Source organism: Garra rufa, chromosome 19 (assembly GCF_049309525.1).
Source record: "Garra rufa chromosome 19, GarRuf1.0, whole genome shotgun sequence".
NCBI classification, from domain to species: Eukaryota; Metazoa; Chordata; class Actinopteri; order Cypriniformes; family Cyprinidae; genus Garra; species Garra rufa.
In genome coordinates, this window is record NC_133379.1 from 16,205,005 (window position 1) to 16,225,033 (window position 20,029).

Genomic DNA, 20,029 nt, shown 5'->3' on the forward strand with positions numbered 1-20,029 from the left:
CTTATTTATTGAGGTTTCATATGATGTATACATCTCAGTTTTGTAAAATTTAACCTTATGACTGGTTTTGTGGTCCAGGGTCACATTTAATATTCAAAAGATATATGCAATAAAGTGACAGAAATAAAACTGTATGATCCTTGGGATGTTTTCTTGATTAAAACACTTTATAATGACAAAACAGATTTAAACTACATTTTTAATAAACTGATCATCACACAATGGTTGTATGCAGTTTGGTGCCATTACCAAAAATTGGTGGTGTTTGTGTAATAAAAATAAATAAATAAATAAACATATATATAATATAACAAAAAAATGTAGGTGGCAATCCCAGTCCTGCCACAGAAAAACAGGGAGTTGAGGAGAGTTTACACGGAAAGAGAAGAAGCATATATAGCAATACCAGAAACATTGCAAAATTGAAAGCCTTTCTGTGAAATGAGAGGTATTGATATGCAGATGAATAAAACACATATTTTTTGAGGACTAACAGTTGTCTTCAAGAGGCTTATAGTGTTGGAGGGATTTTACAACCGTTTACTACAACATAAAAGGTGAGTAAATGATAACTAATAATAATGTTTGAGTGAACTATCTCACATAACTGTTATGTCTTTATAGGTCTATTACTTCCCCGTGTGCCTAGTTGAGGTACTGCAGCAGCTTGAGATCATATCATCATAACAAAACGAAGTATCGCGAGATTGCGCGGGGACCGCAGCCCAGCTGTGTTGGCTATTGTCATAGACCCAAAGGAAGGGGAAGTTATGGCAGATACAAAGGCCAACACTTCTCAAACATCTGTGATGTGTAATTTAGCCATTCGGTTACAAGTGCCCTCAGTACCTCTGCTGGACCGTTAACTGCTGTAGAGGAGGCGCGGGAGCACTTCAGCAGGTAAAAACAATTGATTCGCGCGCTCTTCAGCTCGCGTGCGGATCCCTCAAACCGGTTTCAGGTCGCCAAAACTGGATTGAACAGCTAGTCCGCTCATTTACATATAATTAAATAATTATTTTCACGTTTGTTAAAATACATGGTGGTATTCAGTAAAAGGCTCTTTGTTCCTATTCTACTTTAAAGATAAGTGAAATAATGTTTGATAACAAAAACGAGCTGTTGTGTTTAAAGCTAGTCCGTTAGCTGTTGACGTGCTGATCAGTACTGGGAAAGTGAGCAGCATTACATAACATCACCAGGACAGCTGGTGTAATCCTATTCCCAAGCATGCACTGATTCTCACGACATTACTGCTCACTCTTGCGTTATCATTTTAAATTCAAAGAAACATTCTAATTGTAAGTCTTGTTGACGATTCAGATGCATTATTTGTAGTCTGTATGATATGAGGTGTCTTTTCAGTCAACTGTTGTATTGCAGTCAGTCAGAACTTGTTTATGTTTTAATAGCTCTTTTTGTTCTTCTCCAGCTCTTTTTGTCTTTTACTGGCTGTGCTCGTCCTGGTGTACCACAATGCTGAGTGAGCAAACCTCAGCTTGTCAGCAAGATCAACCTGTGCTTTAGCATTGGTGCTTTGGTTGCCCTTCACTGGTAAGCAATGGTCACATTTATTTGATTTATTAAAGCACACTTGTGTAGATACAAATAGATATGTTATTAAGATCTGAACAGATCTCTCCTAGCTATGACATTTCCATTTATGTAGCACTAAAATTATTGCATAAAGAGTGCATGGTCTTAGATATACTTACATGGTTATTTTAAAGTGCCTCCATGTGATCTACATAATATGTTTGCAAAAGAGATTTATGCAAAAGCAATCATATTTGTCACTAAAGATCTAAATGGGGTCCTAAATAGCCTTATTATATTAGACATAAGCTTTTTAGACATAGCTAAAAGTGAACATACAGATGCATGATTGCTTGTTCTCATTTGTAAGTTTCTAAATTACTAAATGTAATATAAATAGTGGGCACTTTATGGGAATGTTTCAGAATTGGTGTGAATAGGGTTGAATGATATTGATATACCTCAATAATGAATGCAAACGTAACTTTGTTTATAATTAATTAAGACCCATATTTTTCATTTAGGATGTTTTCTGGATTCTGTTTTGTGACAGCTTTATTATCAAAATTGGTCTCTAAAGATAATAATTCTTAAAACTTTGACAATATACAATATCAGCCAAAAGTTTTTATATAGTATGATTTTTAATGTTTTAAGAAGTCTTTTCTGTTCACCAAGCCTGCATTTACTTAATCCAAAGTACAGCAAAACAGTACAATTTTGAAATATTTTTACCATCTACAAACTGTTTTGTATTTGAATATATTTTAAAATTTTATTTATTCCTGTGATTTCAAAGCTGAATTTTTAGCACCATTTTAGCAACAGTCACATGATCCTTCAGAAATCATTCTAATATTCAGATTTGCTGCTCAAAATTATTATTATTATATTGAAAACAGCTCAGTTGAATTCTTTAGGTTTCTTTGATGAATATAAAGTTCAGAAGAACAGCATTTATCTAAAATCTAAATATTCTGTAATGTTATAAATGTCTTTATCATAATCTTTATCATCCTTGCTAAATAAAAATATACACAAATACCCCCCACCCCCAATTATACTGACTCCAAGCTTTTGAATGGTAATGGTAATTGATAATAATGATAATGATAGCAAATCAGAATAGATGTAACTGCGGCTCTCATTGACCCAGAGGAACACAGAGCATGAAGATTATGCAGGCATTGCAGCATCATACACCTGGGGCCGGTTGCATAAAAGGTTTAGACTAGTCTTAAAAGTCAGTCATCTATTTTCTTTTCTGGATTGGACACATTTTTTAAAATGTAGTCACATAAAAACAGATTAGTTCCAGTTGAATATAAAAAGTAAGACTGGTTACCCATTGACTAACTGGTTAGACTAGGTTTTAAGACTCTGACTGTTTAGGTGTAGGCTAGATATTGAATATTATTAAGTTCATTAGTAATATTGTGTGTTGTTTTAATAAATATTGGTATCGATTTATCTCCCAGCCTTATGTGCGAATATGTTTGTACAAAAATAACAGGGATCTTTGAACTTCAGCCACTCTGTCATTGGTATTGATGTTGTGTGGTCCTTTTCTCAATAATGTAGATGGTCATTTGGACAGCGAGCCAGAGGATTGAACAACTCAGTCTCTTTAATGATTAATCTGAGGCTGTTGGATGGTTCTTTGGCCTTAAACTCAAATATTGCCTGGTTAATATATTACTTGTTCCTTTCTGTAGATTTGATCCAGTCCCATCTGATTGGGTTTGTCCAGACCGTCTTCTCTTTTTTTCTCTTTTGCAACAGAAACTCTTCATTTAGTAGCCATGTCCAGACCTGGAGACCTTCCAGGTAAAGGAGAGAGGCCTGTTTATTTTATATGTTGCAGTGCGCCTTTTTTTAAAAGGCTTGTGAAGTGTTTTTAGCATACTTAAACCTTGATTTTTAATATCTTTAAGAGATATGAAGTTTATATGAAATACAGTCAAACCAAAAATTATTTAGACACCTGATATAGTTTTTAATATTTTTTTTTTACTAGTGGGTGCAGGACACTATAGTTCATTTATGTAAGTGAGGATGGCAAAATAAAGTAAACTGTGACGTATTATACCCAAAAATTCTTCATGCAGTGGATTACCAGTACAAATTATAAAAATTTGGGACCAAAAATTATTCAGACACTTTGACCTGACCATGTTTTGCTTAAATGTTTTTTTTTTCTTTACCTTTTATTTTCTTTACCTTTTTACACCACAGACTGAACAAAATTAAGCATTGCTTGGTAATTGGTCAACAAAGTATTGAGAGTTGTGTAAATATTGTCATACTAACAGTTATCTAAATGTTTGGTTGATTGTAATTAATTCTGACTTCTTGTCATATTTTATTACCATTTTCTAAATTATAACAAATAAACTGTTAAAGCTGTTTGAATTTTGGTTTGACTGTATATTACATCAGTATATGACAACAGTTTCTCCTTTTAATTGTATTTAATTGTGGCTGTTTGAGTAGCTGTTTGTTCAGATGTTGTTGACACAGTGTTTTGCTCTTTTACCTCAGCCCTGGAAGCAGGTCCAGGCGGTTCAGAGGGACTCCTCGGGGGGATGTCCATCCCTGTTGGAATGACCCGTCGAGCTCTCAGCTATGACGATAATCTTGAGCGCCCTATGTCTCCACCTCCAACCGACATTAATATTAACAACCTGTGGAGGCGACCTGTTATACCTGAGAGGAAGTTTGCACGACTTGCTGAGGTGCGTGTGCATTGCTTATTCAGTGACCAGTTTGCCTGCAGAAACATACAAACTGAAGGTCACAATAAACCAGTTTGGTTGGGCAGTGCCTGTTCTCAATCTCCATTTTAATTTGACTGTCCTTGAATAAGAAACAATCAGGTACAGTTCAATAAACAGTCACTGTTTTGATGTTGTAGGTCAGTGTTTCTTCAGTGTTTGTTTTAATTCATATAAATATATATTTTTTTAATTTAGCACTAGACCTACACTACCAGTCAAAAGTTTTTGAACAGTAAGATTTTTAGTGTTTTTTTTAACGAAGTCTCTAGCTCACCAAGCCTGTATTTATTTGAATACAATTTTTGAAAAATGTAAAATTATTTAAAATAACTGCTTTTTATTTAAATTAGGGGTGGGCATAGATTAATTGTTTTAATCTAGATTAAATCTTGGAATTAATATAGATTAATCTAGATTAAAATGGCTAATTTGAATTCTGCTGAAGGCATTCAGAATATGTGTGCTACCCAAATAATGACTAAAAGTAAGTCTTCGAGAACGGGCCAGGTGGCGCATTAGAACAGGCGCTCATCTCCTGTTTCCAAAATGCATCACAAACTGCTTGACAATTGCATTTACAACATAATTACCTATACAAACTTGTGTAACCAAGTACTTCTGCGCAAAAGGCTGCACGACGTGCGCGTAGCCGTTAAATACACAGACGCGCACGGGCATGGATAGCCTATCTGCGTGTATAGTCTTCGATTAAACTGCGTTGCTTTTAGAAGCGTCAATTCAGTTGTTGCATATAGTTTAATGTCTCTATTTCGGGATTATCAAAGTTAATCATAACTCACGTGCCCCAGTAAAAAGGGTCTAGCAACGCACCTGCCCTGAAGCGGCTTCATAACTGCATCCATGTTTGCACGTCTCATTTGATGTGGTAATTTCACAGAAGTTGAAGACTCGTTCTCGCCCCCTACAGTGCAATTCGACTAGGTATACGTCATCCGCGCTAAAATATCAAGGTGAAAGTCATCATATCTTGCGTAGTTTAGACCCAGCTCCCAACCCAACTTTGAAAATAGATTAACGGCGATATTTTTTTTATCGCCCGATAAGAGTCTCACGTTAACGCAGCACGTTAACGCCGATAACGGCCCACCACTAATTTAAATATATTTTAAAATGTAATTTATTCCTGTAATTTCAAGCTGAATTTTTAGTATCATTTCTCCAGTCACATGGTCCTTCAGAAATCATTCTCATATTCTGATTCGCTGCTCCAAAAAGACTTCTGTTAAACAGCTTGGTAGATTTTTTTTTTTTTTTTTAGTTTTCTTTGATGAATAGAAAGTTTAGAAGAACAGTATTTATCTAAAATAGAAATCTTTTGTAACTATAAATGTCTTTAACATCACCTTTGATCAATTTAAAGTATCTGTGTTAAATAAAAGTATTAATTTCTATAATTTCTTAAAAAATAAATATATATATACACGCACACACACACACACACACACACACACTGACTCCAAGCTTTTGAGTGGTATAGTATGTAATGTTACAAATGCTTTTTATTTCATATAAATGCTGATCTTTCATGATGATAATAATAATAATAATAATAAATAATAATAATAATAATAATAATAAAAATAATAATAAAATTGGTATATATAATTATACCAATTTAATAAACAATATATCTTGAAGTGCAAATAAGCATATTAGAATGGTTTCTGGAGTAATGATGCTGAAAATTTAGCTTTAATCACAGGAATATATCACATTTTTAAATATACTCAAATAGAAAGCAGTTCTTTTAAATAGTAAATTTTTTCTCTTTTGGATCAAATGCAGGCTTGGTGAGCAGAGGAGACTTCTTTAAAAACATTAATTTTACTTTTAAAATATTTTGACTGAGAGTGTATATTTCATTAAAAGACAAAAAAAAAACAGTGGAAAAATTAACACAAAATTAATATAGCATATATTTCATGTCATGTTTTTTTTTTCACTTTAATCCAACTGTAAAAAACTTCAACCTTTTGATTAGCATTTAATAAAATGTATAAACATTTCTTACTATTAACTTTATAAATGATCACACAAATAATTTCAGGTTTATTTATTTGCTTATTTATTTTTTTGCCAAAATTCAAAAGATCCTCCATATTTTCTTTATACATAAAAGGTTAAACAAAAGATTATCTTCATCTGCGGTTATTAAGTATACACCGGTACATATGAACATATAAATGCAGTGTTCTTGGTCTTACTATACAAGCATATACCACCTTAATATACATATCAAGGTGTGTCTGTTTTCAACATAGAGAACAAAAAAAAAAATCTCCACCCCACCCACCCCTTCCGTCTGCTTGATACACACCCCATTGGGAAAACTGGTACATTCAGTAGGGAATTGACATTACGTCTCACTCAGATTGAGTCAACATCTCCTCCCTCTGAGTCTTTTTTGTCTCCCCCCTCTAAATACCTTATGAATAGTTCCCATGTTTTGTCAAATTGATGTCTCTTATTTCAGAAATGGTACCATAGGTTTATTTATTTCTAAACAATATAATTTTTAAACATTTTTACCACTTGGGGGCACTCCATACCACAGTTTAAGAACTGCTGTTGTAAGCTAATTCTAAGAATTCTTCTGGTCTGTCTTGTATTTGTTTAGGAGGATGAGTCAGAAGGTGGGGTAAAACAAAGTGCTACCTTTGAATCCACTAAACCTCCAGTCGCTGTTGTGAAAGCCAAAGCCTCATCTGTCATGAGCTCCCTCATCATCAGTAAGAATGTTACGATGACACTTGATGCTTGACGTGATGCTTCATGCATCACATTTCACAGTGTTAACTAGTGTAAAAACTTTTGCTGGGAACTGTTATGTCACATTACAGAGCAGACCCAGGAGAGCATGCACAAGTTTGAGAAGCAGGCAGGACTGACTGATACAGGCTACACTCCACATAAAGGCCTGAATGCAGAGGAGACCCGCTACCATCGTCTGGCAGAGTCAATGCATGTAAGCAGAGAATCCTCAGTTCAACAAGCATGGGAAACATTTTTCAACCATAACTTATGTGTTTTGAATGTTGTAGAAGCTTCAAATGCAAAGCGTAGATGTCAAAGAAGAGAAACAGCCATCATCTGGTCAGTCGACGCCTTCTGGGACCCCTCAGTCCTCACCCAAGCAGAAACGCAGGTGCTAAATGAGTCAACAGCCTCACATCCGATCCTTTTTTTTTTTTTTTTGTATTAATCATTTTGTGGGCTGAAAAATGACATGGTACTTTGTGTGTGTTTGGCAGGGGATGGTTCACCAGTCAGGGCTCCACTGCTTCTCTCACAGGCTCTGAGATGAGCACCAGTTCCAGCTCCAGTATAGATCTGGCCTCAGGTGATGGACCTGTAGAGCGCTGGGGAGCTTTTGGGCCACGACCTCAAGTCAGCAAGTCCACAACTGACCCAGGTACAGATTCAGACATAACAGGTAAACCAAACAGTGTGCTTTAGATGTAGACAATCCTTTCTGCATATTCTCTTTAAATTTGAAAATGAACATGATGACTCAAAGGTGTGGTAAAATAAACCTTTTCAAGAATCAGTGTAACATTCAATTTAAGATAGGCGAAAAAACGATATCAATAGCTATTGCAATAAAATTTCCCTCTATAAAACGACAACGAGTTTGATAAATGTGTGATGTAATGTTATGTGGAACGAAACTGCCACCACTCATGTGAGCCGTGCCACACTAACCTTTTATCACCTTGACTCAATGTTCAAACTCTTACTAGAGTCACGCGAGCACCACAGAGCTGTGAGATCCAGTGTGAAGCCCTTGAGTTCAGTGAAGAACACAAATGTGATTTAAACTATAGTTTAAAGGCAGATTAAATGGTGCTGACAAATGTGAGAAACACTGTGTGCAGTGATACAGTCAGAAGGCTTTTCAATTTACAAATCACCATCATTTACCATGGATTTACTGTAGTAACACTAACTGCACATTCTGGCAGAAATGTAGGATATTTATACAGAACTTTATTATGTTATTAAAGAGGTAATAGAATGTGGTTACAGTTTTTTTGTGATTTAAGCTATAGCGTTTGTGCATTTATACTAAATGCATTAAGACTACTGTTTTTCATACAAGGTACTAGATGTGTAGTTTTGGCTGTGGTTATCATGATCTAAATGTATGCTTCTATGGAAGACCAATGGTTAGTTTTAATAAAACTTAACGGTCAGAATAATTAAATTTCACCATATGAAATAAGGTTGTTACATTTTTTGCAGATGTTACTGTTTTTAATAATGAACATAAGTTTATATCTGTAGCTCAAACTATTGTCAAATGTGCATTTCTAAAACAAAAACACAAAAATGTAATGTTATTGATATGCAGCCTGTACTGCAAATTTGCTTTTACACTACCAGTCACAACATTTTTATTTTATTTTGCAGTTTTCATCCTGAAAAATTCATCCTGAGTCCTGAAATAAATGTACTCCACTATTTTAGCAAATCAGCATATCAGAATGATTTCTAAAGGATCATGTGACACTGAATACTAAAATAATGATGCTAAAAATCTGTGATCACAGGAATAAATTATAATTTAAAATATATACAAATAGAAAGCAGAAAAATATTTTGAAATATTTCAAAATGTACCGTTGTTGCTGTACTTTGGATCAAAACACAGACTTGGTGAGCAGAAGAGACTTAAAAAAAAAAAAACATTAAAAAAAATCTTACTGTTCAAAAACTTTTGACTGGTAGTGTAAGTGTCAAAGTCAGGCAGCACAAACCTGTTTCATGATTACTCATTAGAACATGCAGAAACTACAAAATAAATTTTTGTATTAAGATATTTTGTATAGTAGAAATTTAAAGAATTAAAAAAAACAAAACATGAAGTGGTTATTATGCTCTGACCATAAAGAGTAGTTTAAAGCAACAGTTAATGGTCTGGTTTCTACAGCTTTCACTTAGAAGCAAAAATCTGTAAAAATTATCAGTATCATCTAATATGACCAATTTTATTGTGATCATTTTTTGTCCATATCGCCCAGCCCTACATTCAGTCATTAAAAAAAATAATCAGCATGGTTTGCTTAGTTTATTCTCACATTGACCATATAAATCCTGTTATTATTCTTACAACACAAGAAACATATTAACAGCAAATTTGGGGGTTTCATTTAGATGCTTTTACTTTCCTCAAAGACTTTAAGATTTTAAAAAGCCATATACGGGAAATTCAAATATATGATGGGCAAATATAATCTTAAATCAGTAATGTATTAGTTTACCAGGCATTGTTTGGCATCTGAAAATAGGCAATAGGTTTTATGAGCTATATATACTTGGAAGAAGAATTATATTGATACTATTAATGATTTATTAAAGATTGGGGGACTTTGTTCATGCTTTTAATTTTTTATAATTTATTATGCAATGCTTTAAATGCTTTTTTTAAAACTTTCTATTCATCAAAGAGTTCTGAAAAAACCTTTCACAAAAATATTAAGCAAGGCAACTGCTTATATTTTATAATACTAATTCTAAATATGACTGTTTTTCAGATTAAATGAGTAAAAAAAACTCTTTTAAACCAATTTCACATAATTTTGACCAGCTAGCTTCTAGTGTTTATCCAAGGCCTTTCATCTGTATGTACTTACCCCTGCAAAGACCAACTCTGTCCTACATGTTAACACCGCTCGACTAATCACATTGGAGGACCAGAACTAATCGTTGTATAGAATGGTTTAAACCTCTGCAGAGAGCTTCTTACACATGCATTGCTCCAGATGTTAGAAGTTCATTGGCCCTTCCCCTCTCATCAGTGTCAACATGCCCAACGTCATTCCTGTATGTTTACAGGGGGCTTTGCCCTGCAGTCCTATAAGGGAGCTCAGAAACCCACCCCTATGGAAGTGATGAAAGCTCAGGCCACCCGCTTGGTCGAGGACCCCACCAACTTCAAAGCTCCCCCCAAGATGGAGATCCCCACCATGGAAGGAAAGAGACAGATGACCAAACCTCACAAACTCAAACACCGGGACATGAACGTCCTTACACCCTCTGGATTCTAAGAGAACTCCCTATATTCACCTCAACTGTACACATAGTGAACCCATAGCTGGTTTACCCTCTCTCCTATTCCCTTGTGCTGTCTTGCTGTAGGGTCACTGCAGTAGTAATTGCTTTTCCCTGTCATAGACATCATTTTGCTATTGTCTACATAAATGTTCGTCCTCCGAAGATGTTGTGTGAGTGCTGTTGTCTTTTGTCTTTGCTTTGCCTTTTAATTTTTCCTTTAAAGTGGTTAAGTTAGTATGTGTGAGAGTGTGCGTGCCTTGATGTTTTTGGACTTACTGTGGTGTAATTATTCATGGCTTGACTGAACAAAAGCAGTGTTTTTCATTCCATCACATAGGAAAACTGGCTAGAGCAATTGTCATATTGAGATATGATGTTGTGATTTCCTGTGTAACATCATCAATACACAATAGGTTCAGTGATAACTTAATTCTTAAAGTCTTTGCTGTTGTGTATTATGACGTTTCAAGCATCATTGTGATACGGTTGTGTCGAGGATGGTGTGACAAATGGCGAAGACGCACTAAATTGACTGAAGGCTAAAAAAAACTTTGGCTGAAATTTTGTTTAATGTAACCGCTCTGGACAGAGGATTTCTTATATTTTTGTTACGAGTTTAATTTCTTGAAAGGTTGAATGTATTTACTTTGATCTTGTTGGATCTGTTAATACATGAATGAATAAATAGACATAAATAGACATTTTTTGCTCTAGAATTTCTTTCCTGAAACTCACTGTTTATGGTAACGTAATGATGTAGAGAGTTTAACTAATCTTATACGGGTACATGCAAGCCGTTAAAAATAATTAACTGTGTACAGTAATCATTTTTATTTTGTAATCTTTTATATCTTAACAAAAAAAATATATTTTGTTTAATTTTGTTGAAAATTGTGTGTATACACTTATTTTAATATTAAATCAAATTTATATAATCTACATTCAACTGAATTCAACGTACAGAACCGTATAAATAATTGAACACCAGTAATAACTTAACAATTGACAACCAAATCAGCAATTTCAGATAAATGTTTTAAATTGTGATATTTCACAGTAATACTGTTTTAATGCAACCTTGATGAGCATAAGAGACTTCTAAAACAAAACTGACAACAAACTTAGGCAGTCAATGTATTGTGTGTGTACCATATTTTGGGGACAAATTTGGGACAAAATTTCCAAAACCTCCCTTTGGGGACATCTTCATTTGTAAAACTGTTATAAAAATAAAGTAAATAGATGGGGTTTTTTTAAATTGTAAAAATGCAGAACGTTTTCTGTGAGGAGTAGGGTTAGGGGTAGGTTTAGGTTGGAAATGTGTAACTATCTGTATTTAAAAACAATAGAAGTCTATGTAATGTCCCCATTTAGATAGCTAGTAAATGTGTGTTTGTGTGCACCTACTTAACCATATTTTTTGGATAACGTTGTACCCAGAAGTAAGCTAAACCTGATAAAATCTCTCAAAACCTCCTTTTAGGACGTTCTTGACTGAAAAATGGTATGCATGTATGTACAGTGCCTTGCCAAAGTATTCATACCCTTTCATTTTTTTCTGCCTTATTATTTTTTTACCACATCAATCTTTACCCCATACACCATAATGGCTAAGCAAAAAACAGGTTTTTAACATTTTTGCAAATTTATTAAAAATAAAAAACTTAAATGATTCCATTGCATAAGTATATATTATAAGTATATATAAGTACTCAAACTTTATTATCCGAGAAATTTAGCTCAGGAGCACTCATGTTGCTTGTAGATGTTACAGCCCTTCGAGTGAAGTTAAGCTGCGGCAAATTCAATTGAATGGTTATGATTTGGAAAGGACACACATCTTAAGAAAAAATCTAACAGCTGAAAATACATAGAGCAAAAACCAAGCTCTGAGGTTAAAAAAAAAAACAGGATTGCATCAATACACTCATCTGGGGAAGAGTTCAGAAAAAAATTCTGCTGCATTTAAGTTTCATAGAAACATGTCTCCGTTACCCTTAATGGAAGAAGTTTGAAACAAGCACGACTCTTCCTAGAGCTGGCCTCCTGGCCAAACTGAGCAATTGATGGAGAAGGACTTTGGTTAGAGTGGTGACCAAGAACCTGATGGTCACTCTAGTTGAGTTCCATGATCATAGAGGATCATATGGAGATAGGAGAAACCTACAAAAGGACAAACATCACTGCAACATTTCACCAATCTGGGCTTCATGGTGGTGTTGCAAGACTCAATCTTTTCCTTAGTGAAGACACATGAAAACAGACTTGGAATTTCCAAAAAAAAAAAAAAAAAAAACACCTAAAGGACCCTTAGACTGTGAGAAACAAGATTCTCTGGTGTGATGAACCTCAATTCCAAGCATCATGTATTAAGGCACTGCTCATCGCCTGCAGAGTACTCATGCTATGGGGCTGAGTAGAGGAAAACCTCAATGCACCAAAATATTGAGATACCCTTTATGAAAACCCAGTCTAGATCATTCAGAATCTCAGACTGGGCAGAAGGTTCACCTTCCAACAGGGCAATGACCCTAAGCACACAGCAAGAGTGGCTTATAGACAACTCGGTGAATGTCCTTGAGTGGACCAACCATACTCCCAATCAAACCTTTCTGGAGAAACCTGAAAATGTCTGCTAGACCCCATCCAAGCTGACAGAACTTGAGAGGTGAAGAGGCGAAGAATGGCAGATAATTACCAAATGTTGATGTGCATCTTGTTGCATCATACCCAAAAAGACTTGAGGCTGTAAAGTTGCTTTAACTAAGTACTGAGTTAAGGGTATAAATACTTATGCAATGTACTTATTTCAGCTTTTTATTTTTAATACATTTATAAAGTTGTGACAATTCTGTTTTTGCTTTGTCATTATGGTGCATGGAGTGTAGACTGATGTGGAACAAAAAAACTAATTCAAAACAGTTTAACAAAAGGCAGCAACACGAAACTGAAAAAAATGAAGGGGTACGAATATTTTTGCAAGGCCCTGTGTGTATGTATTTAGTGATTGCGTAACGTTTTCGTTTAAGGTTAGGTTATAATATGATTCTCAACTCCAGTCCTCGGGGCCCACTGCTCTGCACATTTTGTATGTTTCTGAATCTGACACACTCAGTTAAGTTCATGGAGCTTTCTCCTAACGAGCTGATTATCTGAATCAGGTGTTTTAAATGGAGACATACAAAATGTGCAGAGCAGTGGGCCTTGAGGACTCGAGTTGAGAATCACTGTGCTAGATGGTCTGTGTTTGTGAGTACTCTGGGACAGTGGTTCTCAATCCTGGTCCTGGAGGACCCCTGCTCTGCACATTTTGCATGTTTAACACACCTGATTGAGATCTTCAGCTTGTTAGTTCAGTTCATGGATCTCTCTCCTAATGAGCTGATGATCTCAATCAGGTGTGTTAAATAAGGGAGACATGCAAAATGTGCAGAGCAGGGGTCCCCCAGGACCAGGATTGAGAACCACTGCTCTGGGAGACCCCTAGTTGTCATGTGATATCTTCCCTCCCTCTTGTAATACATTTATCTGCCACTAGGAGACAGTGTCCTCCCAAAAGTGTTGTCTGTTAATGTAGAAACTGGCGTCAGATGTATCATCATCACAGGAATAAACTTTCACTGGGTAAACTATCTTATCTTATCGTATCTTATCTTTGAGGTAATAATGTGATTATCAGTGGATGCTCTACACAAACAATGTCACATTAAACCAACACAATGTAAACCAACATCCAATGTTACCTTCATCCTCCCGAGTTTTCTCTGTGTTTCTCTGGTTCATATGCTGCTCCATTGGCAGTCTCCTCACATCTTATGCTGCCATGGTAAACACGCTTTCCTGGAAGTCCAGCCCCCATCACCCTCCACCCAACAGCACTCACTCTCACTCTCACATATGCTCACCTCCTCCCAGAGCCCTTTTCCAATCCCTCTGTGACGTTGTGCTTTTACACACTGACACATCGTAGGTCATTTCCTACGTTTGGCAGTCCCACTGGGATGTCTGGATTTAATATGTAGCTTGGCGGTCCACCCAGCTCAGAGTGTGAGGGCCTCTGTTATGTGAGTCACTGTGATAGAGCTATGAGATCACAGTCTGACCACAACATATGGACGTGGGTTCGGAGCTCATGGATAAAACTCTGTTATGTTGTGTTCGTATAAAGTTTGATTGCACTGCTGATGTTACTCATAAAACAGCCACTGTCTGCCAGGCTGTGATTCAAGAACACAGTCATGATTAGGTTTACATATACTTAAGATTAGATCAGGCTTTTTGAATTGGTTCATTATTATTCATGCCAGTGAGTGTTGTGTGCGTGTATGTGTGTCTGTTTATTGTTTTACAGTGGTATTAATGGTATTATTTATGAACCTAAAATATGACCCTGTAATAATATTGGTCCAAAGATTACAATTGCCTGCAGTTAATTTTGTTTAGTTTCTTCTTCTTCTTAATCTTCTTTTTCTTCCTCTTCTTGTTTTTCTTCTTCTTTTATTTGTTTTTTACTTACTTATGCACTTTGAAAACATTTGTGGCCAACTTTGACTTTTAAAATGTGTTTGGAAAAATAAAAAAATGAAGACATTTGTACTTGGAAAAAAATATTATACTTTTGAAATATATTGTAAAAAATAAAGTCCATGTTTTCACTATTTGTTATATTCCTCCTTTTTCAAGCTCCTTGCACTGTTCTAGATAATGTTTTAAAACTTTGTATTGCTAGCACTTCTTGTGTTAATGTCAGCTTTTCTTGCTGTATTCCTCATTTGTAAATTGCTTCGGATGAAAGCTTCTGCCAAATGAATGTAAATGTACACTACCAGTCAAAAGTTTTTGAACAGTACGATTTTTAATGTTTTTTAAAGTAGTATCTTCTACACACCAAGCCTGCATTTATTTGATCCAAAGTACAGCAAAAAGAGTTAAAATGTTAAATATTTTTAACTATTTTCTATTTGAATATATTTTAAAATGTAATTTATTCCTGTGATCAAAGCAAAGTTTTCAGCATCATAACTCCAGTCTTCAGTGTCACATAATTCTTCAGAAATCATTCTAATATGCTAACTTGCTGTTCAAAAAACATTATTATTAACATTTTTATCAATATTTAAAACAGTTGAGTATATTTTTTCAGCATTCTTTGATGAATGAAAAGATCCAAAGATCAGCATTTATCTGAAATAAAAAGCTTTCGTTACATTATACACTATACTATTCAAAAGCTGGGAGTTAAATGATAGAAATTAATACTTTTATTTAGCAAAGATGCTTTAAATTGATCCAAAGTGATTACAATGTTACAAAAGATTTAGTTTTTAGATAAATACTGTTCTTCTAAACTTTTTATTCATCAAAGAAACCTAAAAATAAATGTGTTTTAAGCAGCAAATCAGAATATTAAAATGATTTCTGAAGGATCATGTGACCAGAGTATATTATCAGTTTTGAAATCACAGGAATAAATTACATTTTACAGTTATTCTAAATAGTAAAAATATTTCAAAACTGTATTGTTTTTGTTGTACTTTGGATCAAATAAATGCAGGCTTGGTGAGCAGAAGAGACTTCTTTAAAAAGATTACAAATCTTACTGTTCAAAAACTTTTAATTGGCACTTTATTTGTACGTTTACACAAGATAATGTCTAAGTCCAAATTCCAGTAAGGAAGCACAGATAATACAAATAATAAAATACTAATAATACAGATCTCAATATATGGAAAATAGGTCAGTTGTCACAACTATTCCCAGTAGATAGTTTTGTAATATATTTTATTTTAAAGAAATAACTGATTAATTCACATGATAAAATATATTTCAAAAGTGTTAAGTAAAATGCATTTAATGGATTATCCTCAACAATTTCCTCCACAATAAACTACTTTAATGATTTGTTTTTAAATGTAAATACTTTCTATTGAAGTATCTGAACTTTATAATAAATCAAACCCACATTTTGTCACGATGCAGGCAGGAACACGAACAACGACGTAAATAAAAGACGTATATTTAATAAATCCAACGGAATACAGGCAGACACAGGAACACCAGGGGAAAACATCCATATAACATTAAAGACCGACAAGAGTACTGGGAAAACACACACCTTAAATAGACAGACTAATTACAAACACAGGTGCAGACAATAAGGGAGAAACCAAAAACACTCAGAACTGCGGGGGAAAAATGGGAAAAACCAACAAGAAAGTCCGGGGGTGTGACATTACCTCCCCCTCCCGGAAGGCACGTCCTTGTGCCGACAAACAGACAAAAGGAAACAGTACAAAGTCTTAGGAGGGGGCTTAGGTGGAGGACGGACTCCCGGGAGGAGGACACAAGATGGAGTCCAGGGTGGTGACGGAGGGAGGAGCCAAGGAGGTGACAGGAAGGGGCTGGAGCAGGAGGAGCCAGGTGGGACCCAGAACTCAGCCATGATGGAGTTCCAAGGTGGAGCCGATGGAGGGAGGAGCCATGGTGGAGGAGAGGCTGACGACTCCATGGGGCCGACCGACGGAGGCGGAGCAGGTGGTGGGAGAGCCCGATGCGGAGACGGAAAGCCGAAGATCTTGGGTGACACCGCGGATCCGGAGGGCCAAGGCGGAACCCAAGGCTCTGGCGAAAGGACCAGGGCGGAGCCGGAGGGACGATGGAGCCCGGTGGAGCTGGTGGACCGACGGGCGACAGCGGAGACGAGGGAGCAGAGAGCCAGGGTGGAGCCGCAGGGTCGGAGGGCCGAGGCGGAGTCCAGGACTCTGAGGCTGGAGGCGATGGTGAGGGATCCTCCAGCCATGACACCGATGGAGATTGGCAGACCCGCGGCGAACCCACCGCACAGATGGTGGGCTGAGGGTGAGCAAGGGGACAGACAGCAGACAACGGGGATTCATGAAGGCTGGGCGGAACCAGCGGTGACTCTGGATGGCTGGGCGGAACCAGCGGAGATTCAGGCTTAAGCAGAAGAGGGAGGGTGGGAGGGAAATCCAGGCAGATGGGTATTTCCGTGAAACAGTCAATTAAGCCCCAGAGTGCTCTTGCTCACCCCCAGTGGCGGTGCAGTGGACGGGGCTCTCTACAGCCCTCTCTTGCTCCACGAAGCACTCCACCGTCGCGGATGTAATGGCCGGCTCACGCACCTGATCAGCAGTTTTGACCCCGTCGGCACTCCATACTGCTGTCGCTCCGGGCTCGGGCTTTCCGTCTGTGAAGGGCTCATAATCCGCGGGTCGGGGTGGCTGGCTGGGCTCTGGGTTTTCGGAGTGGCACTGGCGAGATGCTCCTTGGAACAGGCGGGGAACGCGGGTCTGTTTCTCGCCAGTGTCCACTCCACAAATGCGGCGAAATCCGCTCGAGGGCCATCCTCGGACGACGGCGCTCTGCACGACGCGTTGAGGCCAAGTATGCCGCACGAGTCTCGAAAAGTGAAGCCAAAAGTTTTCGATCGCCCCCCAGTGGCTGGCTGCAGTATAGGTCATAAACCCCGCCCTCTCCATGTAATCTAATGGGACTTGAGCCAAACTAAATAATCGAATTACACTTGAAATAATTTTTTTCCAAAGATGGTTTCCATCGTGTGAGGTAGTTCTTATAATGCTGATTCATGTTCAAGTGTTCATTTTTCAAAAAAGTTCGCTTTTAGGTAGTTATTTTATGCTATAAAAACGGGGTGTGGTGTCATGATTGTGATCTTGCGATTGGGTCTGCGGGAGTTTGGGCGGGACTTTGATACCGCGGCTCCGCCTCGCGACACTACTGCGCAGAATCTGGCTCCAAACGAATCTCTACTGCGCAGAATCTGGCTCCAAATGACGTAATTTCCCCCAAGATGGCAGCGGCCATATTAAGACATTTTGGCTTCACTTTCCTATATGGAATGAAGCGGAGATGAGTCGTCCATCTTTTTTTACAGTCTATGGTTGAGGCTAGCATCATAGAACGTACAGAGCGCGTCGTCCGGGTAGCTGGTGGTGTTTGCTACAAGCTGGAACATGAATGTGTAATGGAGGATGAATTCAGGACGGAGGAAGGAATCCATGGGGGAAAACACTACGGAAACAAAAAGACTGAAAAACTGAATGATAAACAAAACGGGGTGGAATACGCAAAAAAAAAACTGTTTCGGTCGGTCTTTCTGTCACGATGCAGGCAGGAACACACGAACAACGACGTAAATAAAAGACGTATATTTAATAAATCCAACGGAATACAGGCAGACACAGGAACACCAGGGGAAAACATCCATATAACATTAAAGACCGACAAGAGTACTGGGAAAACACACACCTTAAATAGACAGACTAATTACAAACACAGGTGCAGACAATAAGGGAGAAACCAAAAACACTCAGAACTGCGGGGGAAAATGGGAAAAACCAACAAGAAAGTCCGGGGGTGTGACACATTTCACCCACCTTTTTTAAAATGCAGATGGTGTTACTGTACACAAAGAATAAAATATGTGTGCTTACTTAGCTGAAAATAATTAGCCTCAATGCATTCAGTTCCTATTTGAACAAAGAAAACAGAAGCTGCAAGTTTGGGTTTGGTCAACTATGCTAATTATATTTAATAAGCTGCAAGTTCATCCTTTTAAACAAAGAATTGAGAAGGAAGAGGTATCTTACAGCCTGATTGTCTAGTTACATATTTCCAAATGTTTGCATGAATTCACATGTTTGCGTGAGCACCCTCTTTGATAATCAACCTGATCGACTTGTGGAAAAATGGGACTAATAGTAATTTCCATTAATGAGCGCTCAGTGTGTGCTATAATTAGAGGTGACTTGCAGCAGAAGGGCAAAATCATAATATGCAATAATGAGAGGATCTTGTGAAGTTAAATCGCTTGACGTACATTCCGATGTCACATGGCAGACGCTCTGAGCATTGAGCCTATCAGTCTGATTGGCAATGAACAAGAAAAGTCAAATCCAAACCCAGTGGTCCGGTACCACAGTTTTCGATTCAATCGTTTGCACCGCAGAGGCCAAATTAAATAATAATGATGCCAATTCATGTTTGTGAGCAGTGAACTATTAAATCCATGGTCCTGTATTCAGGAAATTTGTAGAGTGGGGAAAAACTTTATAGTCTGGCTATAAATGAACAATCAAAGAGGAAATCTTTCTATGCTCTAGTCTAGTGCAGTAATGCCATAAACTCTTAAAAATAAAGGTTCTTTATGGGCATCGATGGTTCTATGAAGAACTTTGAACATCCATGAAACCTTTCAAATGCAGAAAAGGTTCTTTGTACTTTTAATAGGACCTATCACTGAAAGATTCTTTGGGGAACCAAAAATGGTTCTTCTATGGCATCACTGCAAAAACATCCTTTTGGAAGCTTTACTTTTTAAAGGAGTAGTTCACTTTCAGAACAAAAATTTACACAAATGTACTCACCCCCTTGTTACCAGATGTTCATGTCTTTCTTCAGTCGTAAGGAATTGTGTTTTTTGAGGAAAACATTTCAGGATTTCTCTCCATATAATGGACTTCTATGGTGACCCTGAGTTTGAACTTCCAAAATGCAGCTTCAAATGGCTCTAAATGATCACAGATGAAAAAAAGGGTCTTATCTAGCAAAACGATCGGTAATTTTCTAAAAATTACTATTTATATACTTCTTAACCTCAA

The 20,029-nt window shown here is 37.0% G+C and overlaps 1 protein-coding gene across 5 annotated transcripts; it reads left to right on the top strand.

Moving 5' to 3' along the window:
* Positions 1-726: 726 nt before the first annotated feature.
* On the top strand, positions 727-11,087 carry kiaa1191 (KIAA1191 ortholog). 5 transcript variants are annotated; one of them, XM_073824255.1, is made up of 9 exons: positions 727-900; positions 1,433-1,554; positions 3,252-3,363; positions 4,078-4,271; positions 6,952-7,063; positions 7,175-7,299; positions 7,376-7,479; positions 7,586-7,767; positions 10,170-11,087. In XM_073824255.1, exons 3-9 carry the CDS (start codon positions 3,339-3,341, stop codon positions 10,379-10,381), a joined length of 954 nt encoding a protein of 317 aa, XP_073680356.1. In that variant the 5' UTR covers positions 727-900; positions 1,433-1,554; positions 3,252-3,338; the 3' UTR covers positions 10,382-11,087. The 5 variants fall into 5 exon arrangements, with proteins under 5 accessions (XP_073680356.1, XP_073680358.1, XP_073680360.1 ...); XM_073824257.1 differs by having other exon boundaries at positions 3,319-3,363; XM_073824259.1 differs by having other exon boundaries at positions 729-900; positions 7,586-7,746.
* The last annotated feature ends 8,942 nt before the right edge of the window (positions 11,088-20,029 follow it).